General features: G+C 41.8%; 2 protein-coding genes across 2 annotated transcripts; one reads left to right on the top strand and one right to left on the bottom strand.

The window, feature by feature from the left end:
* Positions 1 to 10,610: 10,610 nt before the first annotated feature.
* LOC121517835 lies at positions 10,611 to 15,758 on the bottom strand. The gene is made up of 7 exons (XM_041799893.1): positions 15,697 to 15,758; positions 14,983 to 15,330; positions 14,764 to 14,814; positions 14,512 to 14,604; positions 11,217 to 11,339; positions 11,053 to 11,090; positions 10,611 to 10,973 (listed from the first exon to the last, which is right to left on the bottom strand). Exons 1-7 carry the CDS (start codon positions 15,737 to 15,739, stop codon positions 10,929 to 10,931), a joined length of 741 nt encoding a protein of 246 aa, XP_041655827.1. The 5' UTR covers positions 15,740 to 15,758; the 3' UTR covers positions 10,611 to 10,928.
* A 3,073-nt stretch (positions 15,759 to 18,831) lies between these two features.
* Positions 18,832 to 23,444, top strand: rad51c (RAD51 paralog C). Its single transcript, XM_041799636.1, has 4 exons — positions 18,832 to 19,141; positions 21,645 to 21,867; positions 22,525 to 22,741; positions 22,864 to 23,444. The coding sequence occupies exons 1-4, from the start codon at positions 19,024 to 19,026 to the stop codon at positions 23,362 to 23,364; spliced, it is 1,059 nt and encodes a 352-aa protein (XP_041655570.1). The 5' UTR covers positions 18,832 to 19,023; the 3' UTR covers positions 23,365 to 23,444.
* Positions 23,445 to 23,494: the final 50 nt, after the last annotated feature.

Raw genomic sequence — 23,494 nt, 5'->3', positions numbered from 1 at the left:
TCTTATCATTTTAATGTGTAACTCCACAAATACTTTTAATAACAGTAGTGTCTCTGAAAATGAAATTCTCTGTTTATAATGAAGGTATATGGAGATAGGGCTGCAAGCAGCTCTGAACGGGCTCTTGCACCTGAACACACATCGGGGTTAGGCCAGGTTGGGATCTTGGCGAAAAGAGCACTCAAACAGTTCACTCAGGAACCTTCTAAACCAAAAAGGACTATTTAATCGTGCTGCAGGGGCTGATTTTTAAAATATTGTTGGGTGCACAACTCAGCCAGTACAAGCCCTTCAAAAACCTTCTTCCTCTCTCATGGCAAATAATGTGTCACCATGGAACAACTTCTGTTTATTTTAGAAAAGGTCAGATTCTCTGCCATTTTGAGACATCAAAATATGGCGCGCCCCCACGGCCACACCTTCTGAGTTTTTTGCAGGAGCCGAACAGCATTTCATCATTCAGGTCTCTTCTAGCTAGAAACCAAATTTCGCTGATTTCAGAGTAACAGCCTAGGAGGAGTTCATCCTTAAAGGACCCTGGAAATGGCCAAAAATCATGCTCTCTAAACAGTGGACCTCCAGCCAGGTTTAGGGGGCGCTACTGAGTCAATGTCTGTCACCAATGTCAAATAAACAATAAAATATCAAATTTTTCATCAGGCCAGATACATGTGCAAAGTTTTAAGATTTTTTGAATATGTTAAAACATTTGAGAAAACTGGACTGTGGCGTACATGAGTTTGGGTAGGGCTGCTTCAGTTTTTAGAAAATACACTTCCTGTCAAACATGCGTGACTCTTTACTTTATCACTGACTTTCGGGGGCTTTCACACCTACGTCATTTGGTCCGAACCAAAATGATAGGTGTGAAACCTCCCCTGGACCGTGGTCCAGACCAAACAGCCAGACTTTGGTCAGAAAAAAAAAAGATGTGGTCTTGGTCCGGACCAAACAGAACCACGGTCTCATTCATGCCCAGTGTGAAAACATTATTTTACAAAAGGTTCAGACCTTCGTATCAATGACAGGAAGTTACCACATGACTACTGGCAAAGTAAATCCATCACCATAACAAAATGAGCCGCAGAAGAGCCCACAACAATCTCACGGACTGAAATTAACCAGCAGCCTGGACAGGGTGGGCTAACGGTAGCTGCTTTATGTTACGGGAGGAGTAGAAGTGTCCGTTATTATGTTGAATGGAGATTGTCCAAGCACGGAATATTTCATAAAATTGTAGATAAAGTTGTACCTCACTACTGACAGCTCATCTTTTCAAGACTTTACAGCACATACCTTCCCTCCAGAGTCGATGGTGCAGTGGCTCGCAGGATTGAATACTTTCTTCTCCTTTCCTGTTGACGATGATAAAGTTGTCGTCTAATGATAAAACTCATGAGATGAACTCAGACCAGCCTTATTTACAGCTCTTCAAGCTTTTGGTTGAAAATCAACAATAATCTGATGGTAAGAAATTTCATTCGTTTACAACATTCAAGACTCGCGTTATTCAACGTGTTGACGTCAGACGCCCGCCGGCCAAATGACCAATCAGTGTAAACTACAGAGACACGCAAACCACGTAGCTGATGACGATATCACGTGGGTTCATCATGTAAAGTCTGTTAGTCCGTTTGCAGTAATGACAGTGTGAAACCCAGACAGACTGAACCAAATGTAGACAATGGATCAAAAACACGGACCTTGGTCCAGACTTTCAGAGGTGAAAACACCCTAACCCACATTTGACCAATGGGGGCTCGTCCAGGATGCAGGGGTGTATGACCATCAGCCAGTAGCTCTAGTTTGTATTTCACTTAAATTTGATGGTCCTTTGTGTTACTTTTATTTAGACTATGATGCCAGACCAACCTGACACAAAAGTTTTCCTTGGGATGAATAAATTCCACCTTATCCTATCTTATGTTGATTGATAATATCTCTGAAGGTGGACATACCTGGAGGGGTTGGTGGTCTTATGTTCTCTCTGGAGGCTGGAGGAGCTGATGGGAAAGCTTGGGGAATCTGGATCGGTTTAGAAGTTGTTGGATCTGAGTGAGAATGAAAGATCTGAATACAACACCATTACAGTCCCTGCTGGTGGAATGGGCAGGTGGACAAATACTTTTGTCCATATAGTGTGTGTATGAGAGGTGGGTCTGGCCTAGTTAAGGCTGGTTGAGTGATCTCCTCAAAGTTGATGAACGTACCTGGATGGGTCAGTGAGAGAGGCGTTGTCTCTGGTGCAGAGGTTGATGGAGCTGATGAGAATGTTTGAGAAGTCTTTTTACATTCAAAGCCATCATTTCTTATAGATAATCAGTGTGGTTCATGTATGCTGACAGATATTACTGTGTTTGGAGCAGCAACACTCCAGTCTACTGTGGTGTAGTCTATGTTTTACAGATGAGCTTTCAATCCAAACTCACCATCTTCAACTCTGAGCTCAAACTCCTGGGTTAGACTTGGACGACGACCTTCATCAAACACACAGCTGTATCGTCCAGAGTCGTCCTTTTTCAGCTCTGTGATGCTCACATGCAGTGTTTCTACAGAGATTCTTATCTCTGTTTCTTCATACTCCATCCTGTATCTCCCGCGCTGAGCTCTGCTGCCGGTCGTTTCAAGAAGAATTTCTCCATCATCTCTTTGGAGGGTCTTCATCATATCCCGGGAATCGAAGGCGCACTGAAAAGTGATTGTTCCACCCTCAGTCCCAGCCAGGTTAACGAGGGGAAAGTCACCAGAAAAGCAGGTTTCTCCATCCTGTGGCGCAGCTGGAAATACAAACAATCACCCTCATAAGAACACCGGTTACAGGAATGAGAGGAACAGAGGAAAGTTAGTCCATCAGTGCTCTGAATGGAGCTGCAGCTCATTAGAAAAGGATCTGATATTTTAAGTTTGATTGATTTACATCCATCAGAACAGTTGAGTGCATGGTTAGAGCTTTAAAGTGCAAACCGTGTGCAAAGGTATCATTGTTAAAGACTTAACCCTCCTAGGTCCCTAAAAAAGTGCGACACCCAGGTCCCTAAGGGTAAAACACCCTCTGCCATAAAAGATATTTGTATTAATGTATAATTCCAATGTCACTTCAGTCATCACCATTTATAATGAATATTCGTTCTGTTTCAAAATTTTAACCCCTTAAAAGCCAGTATTTGTGATCAGTACTTCATTATATTTCAACCCTCCTGTGTCTCTGAGGGTGTTTTTGACCCTTTTGGACTTTATTTTGTGGATAACTTTGGTTGTGTTGATGCATGTGGCGTCAATTTTGCTGAGGGTGTGTATTTTGGGATGAATTTTGGTATTCCAGGGAAAAAATGTTTTTAAAGTCTTTGATTCACTGTGTAAAAAACAGTCACACCTGAGTCTCTAAGGGTGTTTTTTACCCCATCTGCTCCCATTATAAACACATCTTTTTGAATACGCTGCCATTGCAGTTTGATTTATTTTCATTTTTATTTTTCATTCCTTGGTGTTGAAATCCCTTCAAATTTTTATTTTCCATTGTTTTTATTAGGTGGTGATATTTTCTCATATGCTGTAGAGCCACCATTGAGAGGCCGTGTCAGCATTTTTACATTATCATATTATATCAATCACTGCAGGCTAAAAGAATAAATATTTAGGACAAAACTTATTTGGGTGTGTTCTAGGGATGCCAGAGTGTGGTGTGAAAGTGTGCATTGAGGAATTGATATGTGTGTGTGTGTGAAGCCCAAACACAGCCACTTAAATTATGGTCAGTACAATGTGAAATGATGAATCCTATTTTACCATTTTTGCATGATTATTCAGATGGGTGTGGTTTGTGTGTGTGCAGTTGTGTGGGTGTGTGTTTGGGTGTGGGTGTGTGGTGGTGATGTTGGGGGGATTTGTGTTTGTGGTTGTGTGTAGGTGTGTGTGTGTGTACATGATGCTGTCAGGCTTTTAAATTTGTTAACATCATCGAGGACTTTGAAAATGAACATAAAAAAGCATTTGTAGCTGTCTACACACACACACAGTCACGCACAAACACACACCCACTCAACCACCTTCCACATGCAAACATTGTACTGACCATGACTTTAGATCAGGGGTCATCAACCACATCTGCACAAGGGCCAGATCTAGTCTCCACAGAGACTCTGGGGGCCGGACTTTCAAATACACAAAAATTAAACCAATATTTCAGTCTGATTAAAATATGATTGTATTAGTATTTGTATTTCTTTTCAAACCCCAGGATGTTTTTAGGTATTACAGTGAGATCTATCCCTGTTATCTATAATGCAGCAGGACACAAAGAGACAGACCGGCCCACAGAATCATCCGGACCCCTGAAAATCCCAAATAATGGGCCCTCCCCAGCTGTGATTCAGCACTAATATTCATTCATTTTTGCCACTTTTAACCCTTTCATTACTTCATTTGGACATTTCTGCAACATTTTCTGCCCCTCAATTTATTTTTGATCATTTTTGTCCATTGTGACACTCTTTAACTCATTTTTACAACTTTGCCAGGCTATTTTTGCCACTTTTGACTCATTTTTGATACCGTTTGCCTCTTTAAAACATTTTTTCTGCTCTCTAACCCCTTTTAAACCAATTTTCTGCAAATTTTGCCCCTTTGTGCCAATCTTGTATCCATTTTTGCCACTTTTTAACCTTTTTTCATTACTTTTTTGCACCATTCTTGCCACTAACAACTGATTTTTTAGACTTTTCACCTCTTTTTTCCTCTTTTACCAATTTTTTGCCACATTTTAACCTCTTTTCCTGCACATTTTGGCTCCTTTGTGTCTCTCTACAACCCCTTTGCCACTCTCTCACCCCTTTTCATCACTTACTCTGGCCATTTTTAAAAATATATTTACTAACTATGAATGACGAGTGAATTTCTGTAAAAACAGGTCAACATCAGATCATTCTAAAACTATTTCAATAGTCTTTTTTTTGTTGTTGTTGGGATGGATTTAACAGCTGCAGACATTTGAAGTCAAAAGACACTCCTAAAAGCAGAACATCTTCTTTTCCTCCTTTTCTGAATTTAATGATCTTCTGTGGGCCGGACAGAAAGCTTTGGGGGTCCTGATTTGGCCCTCGGGCCGCCAGTTGATGATCAGTGTTTTAGTGGCTGTGTTTGGGCTTCACACACACACACCCACACACACACACACACACATATCAATTCCTCAATGCACACTTTCACACCACACTCTGGCATCCCTAGAAGACACCCAAATGAGTTTTGTTCTAAATATTTATTCTTTTAGCCTGCAGTGCTTGATATAATATGATAATGTAAAAATGCTGACATGGCCTCTCAATGGTGGCTCTACAGCATATGAGAAAATATCACAACCTAATAAAAAACAATGAAAAATACAAATTTGAAGGGATTTCAACCCCAAAGAATAAAAAATAAAAATGAAAATTAATCAAACTGCAATGGCAGCGTATTCAGAAAATGTGTTTATAATGGGAGCAGATGGGGTGAAGAATCAAAAAACCTTAGAGACTCAGGTGTGACTGTTTTTTACACAGTGAATTAAAGACTTTAAAAACATTTTTTCCCTGAAATACCAAAATTTATCCCAAAATACACACCCTCGGCAAAATGTATGCCACATGCATCAACACAACCAAAGTTATCCACAAAATAAAGTCCAAAAGGGTCAAAAACACCCTCAGAGACACAGGCGGGTTAAAGCAGGTAAATAAAGGTGCACATATAAAGACATGAATGCAGCAGAGAGAGCAGAATCTCTGTGGACAGAGGTCAGCTTTCTCAGAGAGCTTCTGCTCTGTGTAAGACAGATTTTCTCTTTCTATAAAATCCAGAGGAAAGTACTCACTGAGGATGAAGATGAAGAGGAGCAAAGTGGTGCAGACCTTCATGATTCTGAGTCTCAGGTGGTTTAACACCAAGAATCTTCCTTCTTAAAAAGCTACTTCTCCTTTTTTTTAATAAATGATGAGGTTCACATCCTCTAAACATCACACTCTCCTCCCTCTGTATTTCTAATTCTGTCCACTCCAGGTTCTGCAACATTTATGCTTAGTTTAGGTTAGATAATGTGTCATGATAAATATTTATTCAGATCGTTGAGAAAAGAGGAGGGGCAGTGATTTACAGTTGACATCAAAATGATTGAACCCTCATTGTAAATCCGGTTTATTGTGAAAATGTTCAGACTTTCTGCTGTTTCAAATCAAACTAAAGGAATTGAAACACAACAAATGCTTCAAGTGGTTCCTCTAAATCCAACTTAAAATGTAACTTATGATGACTTCTCCATTCTCAGAATGATGTAACCCCTTCATGTCAGCATCTTCAGTCCTTAGAGCACCTTTAGCTTCTCTGACCTGCTGCAGACCAGATCCATATGCAGACTCCAGCTTCTGGCAGCGTTCCTGAGGAATCTTAGCCCGTTCCTCATGTGCAAACCTCCACTTCAGTCATATTCTTGGGTCTGCATGCTGCAACCACCTCCTTTAAATCCCACCACAGATTTTTTATGGGGTTCTACTCAGGCGACTGAGATGACCATTGTAGAATCTTCCAGGACTTCTTCTGCAGCCAAGCCTTGGTGGAATCTGAGATCTGCTTCGGATCATGGTCCTGTTGGAAGGTCCAAGCTTCAGTTTCCTCACAGACGGCGTGACGGTTCCTCCTAGGATTTCCTGATCCTTCAGTGAATCCATCTGTCTTTCCACATGCTGCAGGTTTCCAGAGGATGCAAAGAGCATCACCGAGCCACCAACTTTCTAGTCGTATCAACGGACTTGCTGCCACATGTCCTGGACACTGGGGCGAAGAGAGGGGCAGAGCTGTCGACTGATCACCGACTGGTGGTGAGTTGGCGCTGCTGGTGGGGAGGATGCCGGTCAGACCTGGCAGGCCCAAACGTACTGTGAGGGTCTGCTGGGAACGTGTGGCGGAGCCCCTGTCAGAAGGCGCTTCAACTTTCACCTCAGACAGCTTCAACCATGTCCCGGGGGAGGCGGGGGACATTGAGTTGGAGTGGGCTGTGTTCCATTCCTCTGTTGTCAAGGCGCCTGATAAGAGCTGCGGCCATAAGGTGGTGGGTGCCTGTCGTGGCGGTAACCCCCGAACCAGCTGTTGGACGCCAGCAGTGAAGGATGCTTTCAAGCTGAAGAAGGAGTCTTATCGGGCCTTTTTGGCCTGTGGGACTCCAGAGGCAGCTGATAGGTACCGGCAGACCAAGCGGTTTGTGGCTTCAGAGGTTGCCAAAGCAAAAACTCAGACGTGGGAGGAGTTCGGAGAGGCCATGGAGAACGACTTCTGTACGGCTACGAGAAGATTCTGGACCACCATCCGGCGTCTCAGGAGGGGGAAGCAGTGCGCTGTCAACGCCTTGTATGGTGGAGATGGCGCGCTGTTGACCTCGACCCTGGATGTTGTGGGTCGGTGGAAGGAATACTTCGAAGACCTCCTCAATCCCATCCACCCATCTTCTGATGAGGAAGCAGAGTCTGGGGGCTCGGGTGTGGGCGTTTCTATCTCGGGGGCTGAGGTCGCTGAGGTGGTCAAAATGCTACTCAGTGGCAGGGCCTCTGGGGTGGATGAGATCCGCCCTGAGTTCCTCAAAGCTCTGGATGTTGTAGGGCTGTCTTGGCTGACACGCCTTTGTGACATTGCGTGGACATCAGGGACAGCTCCTGGACTGGCAGACTGGGGTGGTGGTTCCCCTCTTTAAGAAGGGGGACCGGAGGGTATGTTCCAATTATAGAGGGATCACACTCCTCAGCCTCCCCGGCAAGGTCTATTCGGGGGTCCTGGAGAGGAGGGTCCATCAGCTAGTCGAACCTCAGATCCAGGAGGAGCAATGTGGTTTTCGTCCTGGTCGTGGAACAGTGGACCAGCTCTACACTCTTTGTAGGGTCCTGGAGGGTGCATGGGAGTTTGCCTAACCAGTCTACATGTGTTTTGTGGACCTGGAGAAGGCATTCGACCGTGTCCCACGAGGAATCCTGTGGAGGGTGTTCCGGGAGTATGGGGTACCAGACCTCCTGATGAGGGCTGTCTGGTCCCTGTACCAAGCTGTGACACGACCGGTGTCAAGGCTTGGTCCGCATTGCCCTTTGTCACCGGTTCGGTTCATAACTTTCATGGACAGAATTTCTAGGCGCAGCCAGGGTGTCAAGGGCGTCCGGTTTGGTGGCCTCAGGATTAGGTCTCTGCTTTTTGCAGATGATGTGGTCCTGTTGGCTTCATCAGGCCGGGACCTTCAGCTCTCACTGGAACGGTTCGCAACCGAGTGTGAAGCGGCTGGGATGAGAATCGGCACCTCTAAATCTGAGGCCATGGTCCTCAGACGGAAGTGGATGGAATGCCCTCTCCAGGTTGGGAATGAGATTCTGCCCCAAGTGGAGGAGTTCAAGTATCTCGGGGTCTTGTTCACGAGTGAGGGAAGAATGGAACGGGAGATTGGCAGGTGGATCAGTGCGGCGTTGGCAGTGATGCGGTCTCTGCATCGGTCTGTCGTGGTGAAGAAAGAGCTGAGTTGAAAGGCTAAGCTCTTGATTTACCGGTGGATCTACGTTCCCACCCTCACCTATGGTCATGAGCGGTGGGTAGTGACCGAAAGAACGAGATCACGGATACAGGCGGCTGAAATGAGTTTCCTCTGCAGGGTGTCTGGGCTCTCCCTTAGAGATAGGGTGAGAAGCTCGGTCATCTGGGAGAGACTCGGAGTAGAGCCGCTGCTACTCCGTGTTGAGAGGTGGCTCAGGCATCTGAAAATTTCTTAATGACCTATTTCTGTAAAACACACTTTATATTTATATTTATTCATCTTTACTAACTCAGTCATGAACAGGTTCAGAGTTCCCTTAGTCCTTAAATATCAGCAGAATCTCAGCAGTTCTTTTATTCTAATCTCAGCTTTTAACGTCACATAAAGACAGTCGTCCTTCCTGCTTCATTCACATCACAACTGTCTAAAATCAAACCCATCCTGCCCCCTGCTGGTCTGAATACAGAGATGCATGCACTGATATTCTCCTGACTGGAGGACTGGAACTCCCTCCTTTTAGGGGTCCAGGTCTTTAGAGACCTTCTGGGTCATATTTCTGACATGACTCCCTAATAGCCAAAGCAGCCTTAGATCTTTCAGGTCATTGATATTATGATTATTATTATGATTGTTATTATCATTAATATATTATTATTACTGGTGTTATTACTATTTTTTTTAATCATTTGTTTCATTGTTGTTATAATTATCAATAATCAAACTTAACTTTTTAATGTTAAAACGGCTTGCCATAGATAAACAAACCCATCACAGCAGGACAGTGGGTGGAGTCTGAGTCGACTATGAGGTTCATAGTCAAATCAGACTCCTCTGAAGCGAATCGTTGAATCGCCGACTATTCCAGGTCACCCCTACAATGGATGATTTCTGAGGTCAAAGTTTCCCTTTTTTTTTTTAAGGTTTTCTTGATGAATAATATTTCAGATTAAGACATTAAAGAGCCACATGAGTACCACTGGTCTCAGTTTGTTTTTTCTGCAGAAAAGAAGAAACGGAGCAAAGCTCATCTGTGATCCGTCTGAATCACTAAACCTCGTGCACACGAAGACACAACCATCTATTTCTGCTTTATTCTCAAAAGGTTACCATAAATGCCGCATCGTATCTAGAAATGTCCACAGAAGCATGAATCCATTATAAAAATGCTGTAGTTTATATGCCAGGCATGTAGGTGGCGCTGTAATGCTTCCAGGGAAATGCACCAAAAGCAGGGAAGAAGATTATGGAGCAAGTACATCCAGAACGTTCTCCTGGCTGCTGTCTGATTAAACTCCACATTCAGACTCCACGTCTGAAGCTCACATTGGTACAGAAGACATGAACGCCATCCTGTAATCATCCTGTTATCATTATTATTAACAACTTTATTATTATTATTATTATTATTATTATTATTATTATTATTATTACTATTTTTAGTTTTTTCATTGTTGTTATTATTATTATTATTATTATTATTATTATTATTGTCATTGCTATATTATTATTACTATATTATTATTACTGTTATTAATACAATTTTTATTATTATTATTTTTATCATTGTTATTAAAAGTTCCTCACACTTCATCCAAAACAAAGACTGATAATATCTTCCTATCGTCCAAATAAAGCTATTTAAGGAAAGTTAAAAATTATATTAATGAGACCTAATAATAAAACAAACAGAAGAATTCAAAAGAGAATCCTAACAGAATAAATCTTTTTCTGTTAATTCTTAGTCACACCTCCTCCAATCAAACCCTTAGAAACTCTGCTGTGTGTCAGATGTAACCTGCTGATAAAGTTTTAATATTCTCTAGTAGTGGTTTATGCAGGTACTTTATTTATTCCATGAGTGTCTTTGATAGAATAAATGTGAATTTAAATATTTATTTATTTATAAAGTTTATTTGATAGGGACAATGCAAATTACATAGTAAAACTTCAGCCTGTTACAAACAAGCTAAAAGTAGCTGATGTTTCACATGTAGAGATTGTAGCTATTGCTAGTTTCCATCTCCTAGTTAGGCTTTTAGAAGGCTCTGATAAAAGAGGATTTTTGTAAAGACTGTTGTTTTTTAGTTCAGTTTTATTAGAAGAATTACAGCAAGCCAAGTTTCCAGAGGCTTCAACAGAAACAATGCAAACATCCTTTAATATTTTCACATGTTAGAAAAATGAAGATTTTGGCTCCAACAAACTAAAGAGATGCTGCAGTTACTGAAAGATAAACTCAGCACCCTTCATGTGTTCACACTGAAGCCTGAAAATAGAAAAAGTGGTTTTAATGCATAGCTGTAGCTGAGGAAGAGGATATGAGCTGTTCCTGTTTCTTCAGAACTCAGTCCAGCAGATACAGGAGCCGGCCTGAGTTTCTTCTTCTTCTTCATCAGTCCACAATCTCCTCTCTGACCTCCTCACACTCCTCACAGCCCTGCAGAAGAAGATCAGTGTTCAGTTAGCAGGTTTACAAACACTAATGAAGAAGATTCCAGATGTTCTCAAACACTCACACTGGAGATGTTAAGGTAGTCCAGCTCAGCGTCAGGCTCTGAAAGACAAACACAGAGGTTCAAGACTAGATTCATGCCACCTCTCAGAGAAGTCCAGAGTGTTTAATCCTGAGCAGAGACGCTGTGAGAAGGTTTAGTCTTCTTCTGTGTGTGTGTGTTCTCACCTTTGTCTCCTCTGATCCTCCCCCAGCAGACGATCAGCAGACTAGCAGATGAAACGATGGTCACGGTGAAGAGAACCAGGCGCACGTACAGCTGAAGCCCAATGTCTAAGTCTGGGAATGGAGCTGCGCTCCGACACAGGGACACCAGGTATTTAGACTTTCTCTGTTCATTATGAAATTATATTCATCACCTCATCTGAACCAATGAGGGACAAGAATGTAAAGCTTTAAAGAATGAGCATCCATCGTTGCTTTAGTAGATAATGAGGTTTATTAGCAGTGTGAGGTGTTAGAGTTAATACTAGTGGTTACTCTGAGGACATTACCTCCTCTTGGTACTAAATCATCTGGAATTATCCTTGAATCATGCATTCAAGCGACACATGTCATTTCTGACATGAATCATGCATGTCAGAAATGACATGGCTTGTGGTTGTACACCTCTGGATACCGGACGAGCCCCCATTGGTCAGGATGTGGAACACATGGGACGAGTCTAAAGTCGGGTGTACACAGTGCGATTATCCTGCGATTCAGCCACAAATTTAGAGTCGCACGACTCACTCTGAGGCCGGCTGACTTTCAGTCAGATCAGGCGTGGTTTGTCGTGCTGTGTACAGGGCGGTGCGACGGCCGACCACAGCCCGACTACGACCTTTCAGCCTGCTCCCGACTGGTCGGGAGGATTTCTGGCACGTTTGATATTTTGGTAGTACATTTCACAGTCAGAGCAGAAACGCAAGCAGAATAAACAACTTTGGGGGATTATTTTATGACTGGAAACACTTCACCCTCAAACCCTGAGACTTTTTAAAAAGGAAACTCTGCAGGTCTCTGTCACAGTCCGTCCCGACTTCAGTGGCACAGTGTGAGCACTCAGGTTGTGCACGACCGTTGGATCGTACAGTGTGAGCACAAAACTCGTGTGCAATGGTCGTGCATCGTAAACGATTCAGTCACAGTGTGAGATGACATTCTGCCATGACCATCGTATGGTTGGCTTGAAATCACACAGTGTACACCCGGCTTTAGGATGTATATTTACTAAAACTAGAGCAGCCTTTCCAAAACCAAAAGTACACCTCAGCCCAGTCTGAAACCTGAAAATCTCCTACCAAATACAAAAAATGTCAGAAATGACATGTCATGTTTTTGGTGATGGGAGAAAGCTGGAGTACCTCGAGAGAACCCATGCATGCACGAGGAGAACATGCAAACTCCATACAGGAAGAGAACCAGGGACTTTGTTTCTGTGAGGCACAGCAGTAACCTCTGAGTTTGTGCAGCCGTTAAAAGAGGGGAATGTGAAAAGAGAACATTTAGCTGACTGGCTCTTATCATTTTAATGTGTAACTCCACAAATACTTTTAATAACAGTAGTGTCTCTGAAAATGAAATTCTCTGTTTATAATGAAGGTATATGGAGATAGGGCTGCAAGCAGCTCTGAACGGGCCCTTGCACCTGAACACACATCGGGGTTAGGCCAGGTTGGGATCTTGGCGAAAAGAGCACTCAAACAGTTCACTCAGGAACCTTCTAAACCAAAAAGGACTATTTAATCGTGCTGCAGGGGCTGATTTTTAAAATATTGTTGGGTGCACAACTCAGCCAGTACAAGCCCTTCAAAAACCTTCTTCCTCTCTCATGGCAAATAATGTGTCACCATGGAACAACTTCTGTTTATTTTAGAAAAGGTCAGATTCTCTGCCATTTTGAGACATCAAAATATGGCGCGCCCCCACGGCCACACCTTCTGAGTTTTTTGCAGGAGCCGAACAGCATTTCATCATTCAGGTCTCTTCTAGCTAGAAACCAAATTTCGCTGATTTCAGAGTAACAGCCTAGGAGGAGTTCATCCTTAAAGGACCCTGGAAATGGCCAAAAATCATGCTCTCTAAACAGTGGACCTCCAGCCAGGTTTAGGGGGCGCTACTGAGTCAATGTCTGTCACCAATGTCAAATAAACAATAAAATATCAAATTTTTCATCAGGCCAGATACATGTGCAAAGTTTTAAGATTTTTTGAATATGTTAAAACATTTGAGAAAACTGGACTGTAGCATATGAGTTTGGGTAGGGCTGCTTCAGTTTTTAGAAAATACACTTCCTGTCAAACATGCGTGACTCTTTACTTTATCACTGACTTTCGGGGGCTTTCACACCTACGTCATTTGGTCCGAACCAAAATGATAGGTGTGAAACCTCCCCTGGACCGTGGTCCAGACCAAACAGCCAGACTTTGGTCAGAAAAAAAAAAGATGTGGTCTTGGTCCGGACCAAACAGAACCACGGTCTCATTCATGCCCAGTGTGAAAACTTTTTTTTTTTCAAAAAGTTCAGACCTTCGTATCAATGACAGGAAGTTACCACATGACTACTGGCAAAGTAAATCCATCACCATAACAAAATGAGCCGCAGAAGAGCCCACAACAATCTCACGGACTGAAATTAACCAGCAGCCTGGACAGGGTGGGCTAACGGTAGCTGCTTTATGTTACGGGAGGAGTAGAAGTGTCCGTTATTATGTTGAATGGAGATTGTCCAAGCACGGAATATTTCATAAAATTGTAGATAAAGTTGTACCTCACTACTGACAGCTCATCTTTTCAAGACTTTACAGCACATACCTTCCCTCCAGAGTCGATGGTGCAGTGGCTCGCAGGATTGAATACTTTCTTCTCCTTTCCTGTTGACGATGATAAAGTTGTCGTCTAATGATAAAACTCATGAGATGAACTCAGACCAGCCTTATTTACAGCTCTTCAAGCTTTTGGTTGAAAATCAACAATAATCTGATGGTAGGAATGACGATTTCATTCGTTTACAACATTCAAGACTCGCGTTATTCAACGTGTTGACGTCAGACGCCCGCCGGCCAAATGACCAATCAGTGTAAACTACAGAGACACGGAAACCACGTAGCTGATGACGATATCACGTGGGTTCATCATGTGAAGTCTGTTAGTCCGTTTGCAGTAATGACAGTGTGAAACCCAGACAGACTGAACCAAATGTAGACAATGGATCAAAAACACGGACCTTGGTCCAGACTTTCAGAGGTGAAAACACCCTAACCCACATTTGACCAATGGGGGCTCGTCCAGGATGCAGGGGTGTATGACCATCAGCCAGTAGCTCTAGTTTGTATTTCACTTAAATTTGATGGTCCTTTGTGTTACTTTTATTTAGACTATGATGCCAGACCAACCTGACACAAAAGTTTTCCTTGGGATGAATAAATTCCACCTTATCCTATCTTATGTTGATTGGTAATATCTCTGAAGGTGGACATACCTGGAGGGGTTGGTGGTCTTATGTTCTCTCTGGAGGCTGGAGGAGCTGATGGGAAAGCTTGGGGAATCTGGATCAGTTTAGAAGTTGTTGGATCTGAGTGAGAATGAAAGATCTGAATACAACACCATTACAGTCCCTGCTGGTGGAATGGGCAGGTGGACAAATACTTTTGTCCATATAGTGTGTGTATGAGAGGTGGGTCTGGCCTAGTTAAGGCTGGTTGAGTGATCTCCTCAAAGTTGATGAACGTACCTGGATGGGTCAGTGAGAGAGGCGTTGTCTCTGGTGCAGAGGTTGATGGAGCTGATGAGAATGTTTGAGAAGTCTTTTTACATTCAAAGCCATCATTTCTTATAGATAATCAGTGTGGTTCATGTATGCTGACAGATATTACTGTGTTTGGAGCAGCAACACTCCAGTCTACTGTGGTGTAGTCTATGTTTTACAGATGAGCTTTCAATCCAAACTCACCATCTTCAACTCTGAGCTCAAACTCCTGGGTTAGACTTGGACGACGACCTTCATCAAACACACAGCTGTATCGTCCAGAGTCGTCCTTTTTCAGCTCTGTGATGCTCACATGCAGTGTCATAGAAGAATATGCTCTCTCTGCTTCATCATACTCCATCCTGTATCTCCCGCGCTGAGCTCTGCTGCCGGTCGTTTCAAGAAGAATTTGTCCATCACCTCTTTGGAGGGTCTTCATCATTTCTGGGAAATCGAAGGCGCACTGAAAAGTGATTGTTCCACCCTCAGTCCCAGTCAGGTTAATGACGCGAAAGGGACCAAAAAAGGAGGTTTCTCCATCCTGTGGCGCAGCTGGAAATACAAACAATCACCCTCATAAGAACACCGGTTACAGGAATGAGAGGAACAGAGGAAAGTTAGTCCATCAGTGCTCTGAATGGAGCTGCAGCTCATTAGAAAAGGATCTGATATTTTAAGTTTGATTGATTTACATTCATCAGAACAGTTGAGTGCATGGTTAGGGCTTTAAAGTGCAAACCGTGTGCAAAGGTATCATTGTTAAAGACTTAAAGCAGGTAAATAAAGGTGCACATATAAAGACATGAATGCAGCAGAGAGAGCAGAATCTCTGTGGACAGAGGTCAGCTTTCTCAGAGAGCTTCTGCTCTGTGTAAGAAACATTTTCTCTTTCTATAAAATCCAGAGGAAAGTACTCACTGAGGATGAAGATGAAGAGGAGCAAAGTGGTGCAGACCTTCATGATTCTGAGCCTCAGATGGTTTAACACCAAGAATCTTCCTTCTTAAAAAGCTACTTCTCCTTTTTTTAAATAAATGATGAGGTTCACATCCTGTAAACATCACACTCTCCTCCCTCTGTATTTCTAATTCTGTCCACTCAAGGTTCTGCAATGTTTATGCTTAGTTTAGGTTAGATAATGTGTCATGATAAATATTTATTCAGATCGTTGAGAAAAGAGGAGGGGCAGTGATTTACAGTTGACATCAAAATGATTGAACCCTCATTGTAAATCCGGTTTATTGTGAAAATGTTCAGACGTTCTGCTGTTTCAAATCAAACTAAAGGAATTGAAACACAACAAATGCGTCAAGTGGTTCCTCTAAATCCAACTTAAAATGTAACTTATGATGACTTCTCCATTCTCAGAATGATGTAACCCCTTCATGTCAGCATCTTCAGTCCTTAGAGCACCTTTAGCTTCTCTGACCTGCTGCAGACCAGATCCATATGCAGACTCCAGCTTCTGGCAGCGTTCCTGAGGAATCTTAGCCCGTTCCTAATGTGCAAACCTCCACTTCAGTCATATTCTTGGGTCTGCATGCTGCAACCACCTCCTTTAAATCCCACCACAGATTTTTTATGGGGTTCCACTCAGGCGAGTGAGATGACCATTGTAGAATCTTCCAGGACTTCTTCTGCAGCCAAGCCTTGGTGGAATCTGAGATCTGCTTCGGATCATGGTCCTGTTGGAAGGTCCAAGCTTCAGTTTCCTCACAGACGGCGTGACGGTTCCTCCTAGGATTTCCTGATCCTTCCTGTCCTTCCACATGCTGCAGGTTTCCAGAGGATGCAGAGCAGCCCCAGAGCATCAGCGAGCCACCGCCATGCTGAAGTGTGGGCTCAGTTTTCTTTTCAGCGTCTGCTTTATTCTTCTTCCTCCAGACAGACCGCAGATCTATCGGGACAAAAAGTTCCAGTTTGGTTCCGTGGCGTCACAGAGCAGAATCCCCAAACCTCTGTGGATCAATTCTTATTTCAATGGGGGTTTAATTATTTAGACTGCAGCTGTATATCAAATGCAACATTGGGGTACAACTAGTGACAGGTGTAATTCAAGACCTGCAAGACCAGATCATATTTGTATTCTAACTGGCCCACCAGTCTGAGGTCTGCAGATTTCCTCCAGTATAAACATGTAAACTTAACCCTGATGATTTAAAATATAGTAAAGAGTATAGTAAAGAGATTTCATAAAAAATCATCAGTGTTTTATTTCATATTTTAAATTTTGCATCTCAAGATTACGACTCGAACTTGTGATTTTTTCTTTCATACTTTGACCTTTTCAACTCAGAATTTAGACTTTATAAGTCACATTTTATCTTTTACTTTAGGAATTTTAAATTTTAAGTCATATTTTGACTTTTAAACTCATTGTTTTCATTGTTTTTTTTCTCATATTTTGACATTTAAATGACACATTTTTACTTTTTATATCATATTTTGACCTTTTACACTCCCAATTTGAATTTAAGTCATATTTTTTAACTTTTTAAGTCATCATTTTTGGATTCTAGCTCATATCGTGACATTTTCTACTCCTAATTTTGGATATTTAATCCCATATTTTGAATTATCAGACAAACAATTTAAGATTTCAAGTCATATTTTGACTTTTAAACTCATGATTTTGAATTTGATTTCATATTTTTACCTTTCGAACTTATGATTTTAACTTTCTCCTCATGTATTTTCTCTTCATAAACATTATTTTTGTATTCTTAATATCGTGTTCTGATCTTTTGAACTAATAAGTTTGACTTTTATCTCAGATTTGAGCCTTTAAACTTATCATTTTAACTTTTTTGAATTTCCAAATGATTTATCATCAGTGCTGTTTGTTTTATATTTTATCACTGGTGAAAATGAGGTTGACAGTTATGGTTAAATGCTGACCCTGTTAGGCCTCAGGTTAGACCTAAATCCAGAATCCGGCCCCTGCTGCGACTGAGTGACACCCCTGGACTAGTGCTTGCTCTCACTATAGAAGGACTAAACTCTGATGAGCCCCTAGGAGAAGACAAGCTCCATTTAAGCATCCGGAGAAATGTAAAATAAATGCCAGTCCTGAGCCTTATAGCTGCTAGCATGTTGACCGGGGATATTAACAGAGACCCATGTTCTTAGATGGATAGCTGGCTGCTGTCTTCAGCTGTCCTACAAATGCTAACGCTAACTTTAGCAGACTTTCACAGCTTTCCTGTAAATTATGTTCTACTCCCAAAAGCTTTAAAAGAAGGCATTTTATACCTTTTCCATTTGTGTGCAACTAAAATTTTAAGCAGCAAGAACATTAAACCTAACTCAACAAATTTAACTTTTCAGTTAGCCGCAGAATCTGGATATAAAAACCCTCAACATGACTTTAGTGAGCAGAGCCGACCAAAGACTCAAGACTTTTAACTTTTTCAAACTTTATAGGAAATAGCAAAGCCCAGCAGTGGAACGTGTGATTTTATACTGTCAGAAATATGAGGTAGAAAGAAAACTGTTTGTTCTAGAGCTCAGGAGAGAAAATAAAGGTTGGACATAATAGATCACTGATCATCAACCGTCTGCTTGTGGTCTAAAACATTATATATTGGGATATATCTCACTGTTAATGCCTAAAAATATCCTGCGGTTTGAAAAGAAACACAAATACTAATACAACAATATTTTATTCAGACGAAAATATTTATTTAATTTTTCTTTATTTGGAGGTCTGGCTCCCAGAGACTCTGTCAAGACTAAATCTGGCCCTTGTGCAGATGTTCTTGATGAGCCCTGTAATAGATGGACTCCAAAAAAACTCTGAAAATAAGTCTAATAGGATTTTATTTAATTAAAGCAAACTAAATGGATTCAGATAATTTACTTTCATAAATACAGGTAGTATAAGATCCTGATCCACACGTTTTACCAGTAGATGGCGGAAAGGCCCCATTCCTTTGTTTGACAACCGCCAAAAATTACAAAGAAGAAGAGTCCGCCACTACTTCCGCTGCTGGGCTTTTTGAGTAAGACTTTGGTTGTGTGAAAATCCTGATTAAACTGCTGCTAGACTGGACGATTTGAAATTTTGATTCAGGTTTAGGCTTAAGTCTAAAATCTATCCATCGACTGTTTTTAAAAAGCTTAAAAATTAACTAGAAATTCACAAAAGAATTTAACTTTGAAAAGTCAGACCGGAAGTTCTTCTGCTTTGTTTTTTCAAGCCGACACGGCGGGATGTGAAGCTAGCGTTAGCATGTAGCAGCAGAGATGCAGAGACCCGTCTCCTCTCTGAATATAACCCCCAGTGTTAGAGTTAAACTGGTCACCGCGGGATTCCAGTTCACCTCTGACCTGCTGCACGTGACACCAACACACCTGAGCGCAGGTAACACACTGACACACCCGTTACCACTAAAAACAGGACCTCCCGGACTCTCCCGGACTCTACCGGACCAGCGACCCTCATAGACCACCATGAACCCCTCAGTTACAATGTCTGTGATTAATACACAGCGGTTACCAACGTATTAAAGAAAATGTATGGAAATATTTTGGTCACAAATATTTTCGCAGTAGTTGATTTTATTTTCTGGCCGGTTACTGGTCGATCAGTAGACAAACCACAGTTTCAAAAAAAGTTGGGATTTTATGTCAAATGTGAATAAAAACAGAATTCAGGAATTAAAGCGGGGCAGTTAATCGGGGAAAAAAAATTGACAACCAATATTAGAGCCTCTAACCCAGTGGTTCTCAACCTTTGGGTCGAGACCCCCTTTGGGGTCGCGAGACACTGAGAGGGGGTCACAAGTTGCCCTAAAAAACGAAATAATATTTTCAAAATTAAACTGTTGCCACCTTACACCAATTTTGTCAAAATTTTTACCTTTTTTCATCCTTTTTCCCACCAATTTAACACATTTTTCCATTTAACATCTATTTTTGTCAGTTTTGAACTCTCTCCACTAGGGGTGCACCGATTGATCGGCCAAAATCGGTATCAATGCCGATTTCCTTAATTTTAGGAGATCGGCAATCGTCCGATCCTTGTAAATAAGATCAGAGGATAAGATCGGCTTCATATGCATCTACCTACTAAAACGTGAAAAATGAAAGACTAAAGGAACTGATATAATTTAGTAGTTTGGACAGCGATGCTTTAAACTTTTCATTTATATTTGAGAGAACTACCTGTTGTTGTTTTAACTGTTCTGTGCAGTTAAAACAACAAGTTTGTATTGTTTCACGGGTATTGTTCAATGTTAGTCAGTAAAATAAGATTGGAACATTGAAGGTGTATGCTGTCAGTTATAAAAAGAATCGGTATTGGCCAAAATCGGTATCGGCAGGTCAGGCCGTTTAGAGATCGGTGATCGGCCAGAAAATTGCAATCGGTGCACCCCTACTTTCAGCCACTTTTTTCCTGCCTGTTTTTGCCACTTCTAAACCAATTCTTGCTACTTAAGCTTAATATTGTTTCTGTTGACCCATTATTGCTACTACTAATCCCTTTTAACTAGAGGTGAAGTATTTTTGTTTCTATTTAAGTGTGGCATCCATTTGTCCACAGGTCTAACCATTTATTTAAATCTTTCTTAATCTGTTAATCCCTAACCTTTTTTATTAGGCTACTGCTTGAAATTTCCAGTCTATCTTTAAATGAGTATAACTCTGTGACTACAAGTTCTATTTGAATGATCAAGGTACAATAATGAAGAGGACACTTGTGAAATTTGTTCAAAGTGTAAATATATGTATGTTACTGGATCAGAGGGAGTCAAGTTGGCAAATGGAAAATTTCATTTTTGCCTATTTTTTTATGCAATTTTAGCATATATATCCCATATTTTAGTATATATATCCCATAATTTAGCATATATGTATGTATATCCCATATTTTAGCATATATATATATATATATATATATATATAATATATATATCTCATAGAAATAATACAGTTGAAGTACAAAAATCTCCAGTAGGTCAAAGCACCACATTTTGACATTACTGCTTTCAACTTTCATGCCACTAGAGGGTTATCAGGACAAAATAAGAGAGATTTTAGTAAGAAAATATCCAGGCGAATTCCCCTCTTGTGCCATTTGAGCCCAATTTGGTACAATCTCTGCCATTCAAGGTATCAAACATTTTTTTTACTCATATGCCGTTATAGGTGGTCACTGCAGCATGGAATTATTTTTTTCCCTCTCAAATCACCCAGATCTCCACTTTGAAATGTGATCATTGATTTGAGTCCTTTTAGAGTTGGATGTAGTGTAGGTAAAAATGGATTATTTGGGCTTGTAGCTGAGCTTCTTCTGTTTAATTTGATGTGTAACATGACTGTTTTTGTGCACAGAGCAAGTTTGTTTGGATCAAGGCGTCAGGACCAAATTGGGTCCCGCTGGGGCTTAAGAGGTTAAATCCAATTTAGAAAAATATTTCATTTCTTTGTTTTTTTTTTTTTACATCACAAACATCAGAGTTTTGCACTTAAACTGGTATTTAAAGACTTGATCCAATCTTCCAAGCAACAAAGGCTTGAGTTTGAAAATTAAAAAGTTTGACTGACAGTTTATCACATTTATAGTTATAAGATAATAGAAAAGTCCACCACAGATATCAAATGAAGGATTAGGGGTGTAGAACCACTCACATTTTTCATTCATCAGACATTTCGTAAACCAAATGATCATGAGAATCTGATTAGTAATGTGAATATCTAGTGCATTAACTCCCCTCCTGAGCTATTTCCGACACATGTGTTCCTGCTGTGTTTTCCACATGAATCTGGACAGTAAAGAGTGAACAGCATTAATGAAAAGGCAGCTAGCAGGCTAAACTGATCTGGACATGCTCTCTGCTTTATTGAATGTGTTTGTGTTGCAGAGGCGTGTTTGTCCCAGCAGGAGGCGTCAGAGGTTCTGCAGGCAGTGAGCTCAGGTGGAGGTGTGGCCTCTCTTAGTGCTCTGGATCACCTGCAGAAGGAGGAGGAGCTTACGAACATCGTCACTTTCTGCTCACAGCTCGACACCGCACTCAACGGGGGACTTCCTATCGGGAAAACGACTGAAATCTGTGGAACGCCGGGGACGGGGAAAACACAACTGAGGTCAGTATTTATAGTTTTAATATGACATCACACACTTAAGGACCGCCACTGATCCTGGTATCGGGTATCGGCCCGATCCAGCCCCTTAAAGCTGGATTGGGTATCGGTGGGAAAGGGCTGATCCATGGTGCCGATCCAGGCAACCAGCTCTAAGCCTTTTTTACAAGGTTGTTTGCACTATTTTCTCAGAGATTTGTTACTTTGTTTACAGTATGTGGTTAAAAACACTTGTGTAATACTGGAATGTTACTTCTGATGCACGTTCTTTGTTTTTTGCTGCATTACCAGTCTACAGGATATAAAAGTTTACAATTGAATAGTAATTTCTGTAAGTCCTGAAGCATTGTTTTTACCAAACTGCTGGTAAACATTTAAATCCTTTGTAGTTTAAATAAATATCAACTTCAGTAATCTATATGTACTCATTTTTTGCCTTTTACCCAAAACAGTTACCAGTCTTAATTTACAGTAGGGCATGCAGGTCATTCTTTTAGCACTGGTATCCGATCGGTATCGGTATCGGTCAATACCCAAAGCCCAGGTATCGGAATCGGTATCGGGACCAGAAAAGGTGGATCGGTGCATCCCTAGTCTAAACCAGTGTTTGTTTGTGTCAGCTGATCGATAAAGTTTCTGATGACATCATTCGTCCCTCAGCCTGCAGCTCGCCGTGGACGTTCAGGTCCCGCCGTGTTTCGGTGGCCTTGGAGGTCAGGTGGTCTTCGTCGACACTGAGGGAAGCTTCCTGCTGCAGAGAGTCACCAACATCGCCACGGCCGCCGTCAAACACTGCTCCCTATTGGTTGAAGATGACGAGCAACGAGTCGCCATGACAACCTTCAGTGTAGAAACAATCCTGTCCAACATTTTCCTGGTAATCAATCAAATCAGTCATCAATACGTCAAAAATATCCTCATACACACCATCAGATAAATAAGAATGATAACAATGAACCAGGAGCATGTAATGATTCTGATTGGCTGTCTGTCTCACAGGTGCGTTGCCATGACTACGTGGAGCTGCTGGCAGAACTCCAGCTTCTACCTGACTTCCTGTCCGAGCACCCGAAGGTCCGCCTCCTGGTAATTGACAGCGTGGCATTTTCGTTCCGACAGCACTTTGGCGAGCTTTCGCAGAGGACCCGCCTCCTCAACGGCCTCGCCCAGCAGCTCATTGCCATGGCAACCAGCCACAACTTGGCCGTGGTGTTGACCAATCAGATGACCACACGCCTGCAAGGCAGCAAATCACAGGTGGTCCCTGCCCTCGGAGAGAACTGGGGCCACGCCGCTTCCATCAGACTTCTCCTTCACTGGGCGGGGCCTCGGCGTTTGGCGGCCATTTTTAAATCACCCGCTCACAAAGACTGCACCGTGGAGTACCAGATCACCTCTGAGGGCTTCAGGGACGCCGACCAATCAGAGCTGCCCCAGAGCAAACGCCAACGGACAGACAGCAGCCTATCAGATGGCAGCAAGACAGAAACAAGCTCCTGATTGGTCTGAGAGTGTCAGCCAATCAGAGTCCAAGAGGTGTTTTTTCCCCCTTTTTTAAATTAAATAAATATTGAACTTTTTGTTTGTCTCAAAATTAAACTTTTTAGTTTTTCAGGGAATTTGTTTGTTT

Source organism: Cheilinus undulatus, linkage group 11 (assembly GCF_018320785.1).
Source record: "Cheilinus undulatus linkage group 11, ASM1832078v1, whole genome shotgun sequence".
In the NCBI taxonomy this organism is placed as follows: Eukaryota; Metazoa; Chordata; class Actinopteri; order Labriformes; family Labridae; genus Cheilinus; species Cheilinus undulatus.
This window is presented reverse-complemented; position numbering and strand designations above follow the sequence as displayed.